At 40.6% G+C, this 8275-nt stretch overlaps 1 protein-coding gene across 1 annotated transcript; it reads right to left on the bottom strand.

Annotated features, from left to right (window-relative positions):
- Nucleotides 1–1049: 1049 nt before the first annotated feature.
- On the bottom strand, nt 1050–6887 carry LOC137278751 (uncharacterized). The gene is made up of 8 exons (XM_067811265.1): nt 6845–6887; nt 5983–6057; nt 5554–5604; nt 5101–5160; nt 4333–4398; nt 3583–3881; nt 2767–2871; nt 1050–2247 (listed from the first exon to the last, which is right to left on the bottom strand). The coding sequence occupies exons 1-8, from the start codon at nt 6885–6887 to the stop codon at nt 1771–1773; spliced, it is 1176 nt and encodes a 391-aa protein (XP_067667366.1). The 3' UTR covers nt 1050–1770.
- Between the last annotated feature and the right edge of the window lie 1388 nt (nt 6888–8275).

Here is an 8275-nt window from a genome sequence, read left to right as displayed (position 1 = left end):
TAGAATAACACTTTTTGCATCAGGTATGTATCTTTTGTCCGAGAAAACACATTTTTCAAGCATTTGCTGGAGCAGTGTAGAAGGTGTGATGTTAGTAAGCATCGTTACTATACATGCAACTTCACCTGCCATTTTCTATGAGTACTCTCTCAGCAATTCATCAAAGCTGACAATCTCAACTGGAACTAGAACATACATATCGGCTTGTTTAACTTTCCATTCCAACTGACAATTTATTGGCACTCCACTTGAATAAACAGTTATCAAAGGGCAAATATGTGTATGTTAATTTTACAGGGGCTCGTATATTTGCATTGTAGGCAATAACCAGTTAAACCTGTTATATTCTTATATCTCTATCACACATACACAAGAAACATAAGCTTCACCAGGTTCATGAGCAAAACTGTTTTGCCACATTTGTTTCTTTCACTACTGCGGATATTCAATCGCACGCGATGCTTTATAAATGACTTTATAATGCGCATGTTCATACAGCATAAGCTAAACGAGATCACCTTATATGTTAACGGACACACCTAATATAAAGGAGGTGATGCAGGCTCAAATAGAGTCGGTTAGAAGACATTTCTACATAAAGTACTTAGATGTAAAGGCAGCAACTTATTCCCAGAAAATCTACCTTAACTTGGGTCTGCAAATACTTTAAAATATAATTGTCCAAATGTAAGAAACGTTTTCACTCCATGGTTCGCAACAAATTCTACCGTTACTCACCGAATGCTTGGTGGGACCTATAGTCTAGATATGAGGAAATAAACCGGATCTAAACATTACCTCCCAAGTAGTCTGTTATAATCAGAACGGCTTATTAGATAGTAAAACCATTGTTTAGACAAAATTGGAAGGAAAAAGGTATACTATTTAAAACCACATATAATCTAAAACATCTAAAAATCTTTTCTAGTGTATTTCGGAGTTAAAGCTCTCTTTAAAAGCAAACAAATCAGTTTAGAAAACATCAACCAAAAAAGTAAAGCCATTACAAACATACGTCTTCAACCATCTGACAAGACAAAAAAGGATTGTCAAGTTTACTACATGGCTTTATTGGAAACAAAACCAAATCGTAGGCAACACTGTATGAAATGGAACGTTTATTAAGAAATGAACTTGCATTTGCTGCAGATACTAGACACAACTATAACCATATTCCCTTTCTTTGTTCAAGAGACATAGATCTCCAATGGTTTCAATATAAACTGCTTACATGTTCCAACGCATAATAGACTTTTTAGAGTGTATATGTTAACCCGTTTTGCACCAAATATGGTAGCAACTTTAAGATTGGCTTAATAATTAAATTGAATTTAAATTTGAATTTCTCAAGACAACAAATTCTTGTTTGATTCCGTCGTAAACATAGCGACCCAATTAATGTGATCCTCATCCTTTTCAAAACTTCAAAAAATATGCAAATATTTCAGTTCTTGTGCACCAAATATGCAGCTATGCTAAGCTCCAGAATCGACGCCTTTTGCCAAATTCTGGTCGGCATGTCACAACCTGTTCAGCATTTGATATAATTTGTACTGCCATTGTTACATGCTCTATATGACCATACTTGACTTCATCCCTTGACCTTGATCGACCCTGCATGTTGGAGGCCATGTATAACTGTAATAACGGTATGAAAAATAAATAAATGTAAAACAATAATATGGCATTTCCACATGTCGCCGCCTGCAACATTGCTCAAACATTCCTCTCTTCCAGTATTGCTGCCCTATCACCATTCCTTCGCCACTTTCACCTTGCCAATGTGACATTTGGAAACTCGTTGTAAGGAGAGTGAAAGCTGCCTTTATGATCTCGAAACAGTTTAGCGAGAATGATGTTGATTGCAGATTGATCAAAGCGATGACATTTATTGTATTTGCGAATGTCAGTGTCACAGACGATGACATTTGGTGGGTATCGGGGACACATGCACTTAGGACTCATGGCACAAGCCACCAAGGGTTTAATGACAGCTTCACGGATCCACCGTTCGTTATGAAGCAACAGGAAGCCACCATGGTCTTCAGCGACTGGAGCTAAACTACACACGTCTTCCTTCATGTAGTTCATTGTTTCCTTCAGACTATGCTGCGCCACCGAGTGGACATCAGCGTAGGTGACAATGCCTCGGATCTCCACGTCATCCAGCAGTTGGGGCATTGTCTTGTTCCAGAACCGCACAGATGAGTCCACCCATACCAAGATGTCCGCCTTTGGGAGGTTAGCCTGGGGAAATATGGCAGTGAGAAAAAAACAACAGTTTTTTTAAAGATAATATCTTTCAAGAATCATTTATGGGTGACACAGGCCATTGTTCACATAATTCATCATATTGACCTTGGAAGCTAGCTGAAACTAACCAGATCTGGCACCGATTTGTTGAAACCAACTTAGGTTTTTTTACTCAAATTATTTTACAATTTCATACAGCTGAATTTTTAATTCTACTGCATTTATAAAGTAAAAGAAACCAAACAAATGATATATCAATCAAACTAAAATTGGTCTGGTATGTTTGAGATTAATATCGATTTTAGTTCATTCTGAGAAATGCATTTTCCTTCATTTTCCCCAATTTGAGTAAAAACTCAGACTTCAGTTCGACCTGATCTCTGATTTACGGCACAACGTATACTTTTTCTTACCGGTCAGTATAGACGATGCTTTACTGAATGTTACGGTAAGTCATGCACACATCCTCGCACTTACAAGAAAAAAAATACAATAGTGTTTAAAAGAATATACCTGTATGATGAAAGATTTCCATGCGTAGCAACGTAGATTCTGTAGCCTCGGTGGCATCAGTTCCACTGGGAAACGTCTTAGTTCACAACGACAATCTCTCATCACCTAAAACGTTAAAGTTTCAGCAAAACTTATGCCATGAACTGAAGACAATGTTGCATGCAGATAGCATCAATGGCGAATTAGACCCTCTGACGATCACCCTGTCATGTTGGTTTGAACGAACGAAAAGCCAGATGACTAGTGGACCCTACTGGCAAAGAAGGATACGTTGGACCGGCGCAGAGAACGCGTTTACAAACGTAGGCGGTGCACGGCAATGAGCAAACCTATTTAGTGTGTGAATGGGAAAGCTGATGTAGGCTAGTGCACGTGCAGTGCTTGACGATTAAATTGATTCTGCGAGCTGAAATTTGCGGAGTCAGACCACGCACTTTACCCATCGCACAACACTTGATCGCGGACAACCTGGGACCCCTTCGCTCACAATAGCAAGCTCCAGTGGGTGGCACTCATGCTTTCTTTATGGTGGGTCAATTGTCAGGTCGGTGCTCAACTTAACCTTGTTTGTCAATAGGCGCCACATTTGCTCATACAAAAGTACTTCCCTTAGCAGCTTCAGGATTCAATTTTATACATCGTGTCGCTGACTAGACAATCCAGTGATTGAAATCATGAGCTGCGATCTGCGTACATGCTTGAACTCATCTTACTAAGGCCACTCATTTTGAGATAGAGAATGAATAATCTGGACCATCAGTCAAGGTGTGTTTTGATGACATAGCCGATTCTATCCACATCCAGCTGTACATTCACCTGATTCCGCTGCCATGGCCACAGTCCAAGATCATAATACACAAACGTGTAATTTCTGATATAGGGGAAGACGTTCTGATGGAGATTCCTCATCAAACCCTGTGACTCACAGAAGTGGTTGCTTGAGGCTGCAGTGACGAACATGACTCGCTTGTTCGAGGGAGGGTCAGAGAAAAGCCCCGGAATGAGGCTCAAGTGCTGATGGTCCAGTTCAGACACTGTGGACAAGACGCTTCTTAGGTTATCCTCGGGGGTTGTAGGTCGGCGTTGAGGACAAAGGGACTCAAGACAAGGCCTGCCTGTGGACAAGAACCTCATGGAAGCACTTAAAAAAGAACAAATCATTCTTAACCATTAGTAATCATAATATTTTAGCGCATTCATGACTGATCATCATCGCTCTATCGCCATGGTGACGTGAACTCAAGTTTGTTATTGCTATACATGACAAATTTTATGGATAACAACTTCTTTTATTCAAGTGTTATCCATATAGTTTGTTCTATGGTGTACTTCTAAAATGCCATTCAAAGAACTCTGCTACTCCTGATAGTAATGAAGAGAATTAATACAGCACGTCAAGAATGAATACCCATACCGATCCCAGCAAAAACACGTGGGTGCGTAAAATAGATATGTGCTAAAATATTGATGGAGAGGGTATTCACTGAACTGAATTGTCTTTTCAGACGATGTTGTATTACCGAGCGCCATTAGATAGATATTTAATGATGAGATAAGTATGCTAACTTGCAAGTTCTTCCTCTTCACATGTTTTAACCTCAGTCTTCTTCCACAGTCCCGCCATTTGTAAGTCTGACAACAACAAAAGCAAGTCCAGTTGGCAAGAATGTGTACACGTATGTCGTGCTCTGGACAGCACAAACTACTACATCTGAACGTCCATGTATGGGAAGGATTCATTTTCTGTTAACGTGTGTTAACCCTGATGCTAGGAATATTAGCCAGAAGAAAATACATGGATTTATTATAAGAGAGTGAGTTTAGTTTTCACGTCGCTTTTAGAAATGTTCCATTATGAAAACATTTTAAGTATGCCCGAAGCAGCCGCTGAAGGTCCAAAACACAACTTTGATACCTGTTCCAAAGTGAGTGAGAATGGTATTATGCCGCTTTTAGCAATATCCCATCAGTATCACGGCGAGGAACATCAGAAATGGGCTTCACATACTCTACCCATGTCTTTAGGCGTGATGAGCGAGTCCTTTAACCACTTGGCTACACTAACGGCCTGAATCAATTATGCGATATATGACTCTTGTATCAGACTTTGATTACTCTATGGGCATTTGGGAAACATCTAGTAATCTTTTCTGGTAGACGACCTGGCATCAACGTTGTAATACTTAATCACGTCTGAAATGGAATTACGTTTTTATAAGTACTTTTTGCAGCAGAAAGTAATTTTAGGAAGAGAAAACACTGTTTTCAAGCTTTTGCTGGAATAACGTAGAAAGTATATTTTAGAAAGCATCGTTATTGTACATGCAACTTTACCTGCCATTTTCTGTGTGTACTCTCTCAGCAATTCATCAAAGCTGACTATCTCACTTGGAACTGGAAAAGAAATGCCTTTACATCTATCTTCCAACTCGCAATGTGCTGGTATACCACTTAAGTGAGTGAGCTATATGACAGTGATCTGTACATGGAGTCTGGGTCAGACAATATAGTGATCAACAGCATGAGCATCGATCTCCGCAATTATGATACGATGACACGTGTGAAGCAAGTCAGCTAGCCTGACCACCCGATCTCGTCCGTCTGACTACAAGCATGGGTCAATGAAGATAAATTCTAGCCCGGATCTTCACGGGTTGGTAGTTATCAAAATGCAAATATGAGAACGATGCCTTTACATGTGTTTGTATGTTTACATATATGTCACAGACAATTAAACTTTCTGTGTTTCTTATATTTCTCTCAAACTCGCTAGAAAACATAGCTCACCAGGTTGTACTTTTCCTACAAGGTGCGAAAAGTCAATCGTTTGAGATTCATCTGGAAGAAAATTCCTCAACTAATGCAGTCGTCTTTGAGAACAAAAGAACAAACCAACATCGACAGACAATAGAACAGGTATGTATGTATGATATAAACATATCATGAATATAAACATATAATGAAACTGCATTAAACCAGACGCTGTCACATTAAGTTAAGTGTGCGTTGAAATAACACGGCAGAATTTAAACAGATACTTTTTTACTTCAAACTCAATCAGATGTCGAATTATCCTTATCATAAGAAAATAGCTAGAAGTGTATATTTCACAATATTTATTATAAAGGATATGAAAGGTCTATGCAGGCGCACGTGTGTGTGTGTGTGTCCATGTGTTGTGCGCTCACAAATGTGTGAATGTTACCAGGTACGTACAGAGGCAGGTGGCTAAATAGCCAGTTGTGTTTTCCTCGACAACGACGAACATCAGCAGCACAACAGCGGCAAGAACTGGAACATTTTCATGCCGTCAGAATCAATGACAAACTGTATCCGAAAATGAACTGTCATCAAAAATTATGTCGATGGACCTGTAATATGTTTATAAGGGTTTTAAACAGTAATACAGTAACCACAGCATTATGTGAGCTCCCTCTCTGATGAAGTGATCGCATAAACGTAACCAGAAGCACGATTTATGGATTAATCTCCATCTTTATTGTGTATAACACGAAGTTTCGGGGATTATGCTTGCTCCTCATACACTTCGAAACGTCATGTTATTCATGATAAAGAAGGAAATCCATAAATCTGGCTTTTCGTATGCATTCAATTGACATCACGTCAAGGCACTTGGGTTCTTCGTGCCGTGTCTGGTGGGCAATAACTGGAAGGAAATTTACTGTTTGATTGTCAATAAACAAAGAAGATAATCCATACACTCGAACAAGAAGGGAATACAGTTTGCGCTCTACATGTTTTCTCACCCTCATTTGACGAAGGAATTTCAATGAGAAATACGTTATTTCACAAGTTGTTTCTCTGTAAACTTCAGGCGAGGGTTGGTTTCATATCTGATAAGGACACATGTAACCGTCTCCAGTTTAAGGTGTCTACCATCAATCAGGACGAGTGGCAAAGGTGTATCACTCCATTTCACTTCAAAACAACATCCTGACCCTCTTCCTGACCCTCCACCTCGTCCTGACTCTCCACCTCGACCTATCCCTCCACCTAACTCCAACCCTCTACCTCGTCCTAAACCTCCACCTCCTCCTCACCCCCACCTCGTCCTGACCCTCCACCTCGACCTGATTCTCCGCCTCGACCCATCCCTCCATCTAATCCCAACCCTCTACCTCGTCCTAAACCTTCACCTCCTCCTCACCCTCCACCTCGTCCTGACTCTGCACCTCTTCCTGACTCTCCACCTCGACCTTCCCCTCCACCTAACCCCTACCCTCTACCTCGTCCTAAACCTCCACCTCCTCCTCACCTTCCACCTCGTCCTGACCTATCCCTCCATCTAACTCCAACCCTCTACCTCGTCCTAAACCTCCACCTCTTCCTGGCCCTCAACTTTGCCTTTACTCTTAGACTCACTTTCACAGTCGTCTTCGAACAATACCAATACCAATACCATATCCATCACTCTTATTGGAATTAAGTAGTTGTACATGAATAAAATGATAGTCACACCGCACGGTGATTATACCGTAAGTATAACTATCGTACTTTATATAAGTTGCATAATCTATTTTCGCGATTTATGGTTTGTTGGGAGCATGCTGTTCATGCGATGCCGCCATTAGACGATTTGTCCCATAAGCCTTGCTTTGTCAACGTGCCTGATGTGATCGCTGTAATGGCGAGACAAACCTAAAAAGTTGGAGGTGCACTCCGTGGTCCCTCTTTGTGAACGTTTTTTCGTTATAGCAGTCTGGTGTTGGAATATAGCCATCGTGCATGCAGAATTGTTTGTTAAGACGTAGTGTGCTTTTATCAACAACAAAATACGTGAGACTAATTTGCAAACAGTCGTCTTTGTACACATGCACTCTAACGGGGTTCTTTTAAACGAGACCTGCAGGACTTTTTGTTCAAGATACGAGTGGCCGAGTCGTATTGATCAATATTCCATTAATATCTTAGTGACTCAGTTTTATACACGTACAAGTCCCTTGCGCAACCGTACCCAAGCTCATGACTCTTTCTGAGTGCACTGTGAAGGCGGGGTGGGGTAGTGAGGTAACATGGCGGCTAAACTCTCTCTCTCTCTCTCTCTCTCACACACACACACACACACTCACTCTCTCTCTCTCTCTCAACAACGGGTGAAATGGCTCACAAACGCGACAAATAAATCAGGTTGAATTTGAGTGAACAAAATTGTTTTGCCTTGGTAACATATTTGGCCTCATAAAACCAATAACAATTCGTCAAGAACTGAACACTTTCAAAGTGAGAGAATGAGTGACTTCAGTGTTACACTACGCTCAACATTATTCCAACTATATATGTGGCGGTCGTCTGTAAATAATGGAGTTTGGACTAGACAGTCCAGTGATCAACAACATGAGCATTGATCTGCGCAATCGGAAACCGTTGACATGTGTCAACCAAGACAGCGAGCCTGACCACCCGTCGCCTCTAACAACAGTCGCCTCTAACAACAAATGCTTTCAAACTGAAAGTTCAAATTGAAAGTTCAATCATAAGTCATATGTGT

The sequence above is a fragment of the Haliotis asinina genome, chromosome 3 (assembly GCF_037392515.1).
Source record: "Haliotis asinina isolate JCU_RB_2024 chromosome 3, JCU_Hal_asi_v2, whole genome shotgun sequence".
NCBI lineage: Eukaryota > Metazoa > Mollusca > Gastropoda > Lepetellida > Haliotidae > Haliotis > Haliotis asinina.
Note: the sequence above shows the minus strand (reverse complement) of the source record. Positions and strands in the feature narration are given on the sequence as shown.

Excerpts from the sequence above, each read along its gene's own strand:
- LOC137278751 (XM_067811265.1), bottom strand. The coding sequence starts at position 6,887 with ATGGAGGGATGGGTCGAGGCGGAGAATCAGGTCGAGGTGGAGG. Across the intron at positions 6,058-6,844 it reads GAATCAGGTCGAGGTGGAGG|TTCTTGCCGCTGTTGTGCTG; the intron begins GTCAGGACGAGG and ends AAAATGTTCCAG. Across the intron at positions 3,882-4,332 it reads TGAAGAGGAAGAACTTGCAA|GCAGGCCTTGTCTTGAGTCC; the intron begins GTTAGCATACTT and ends TCTTGTCCACAG.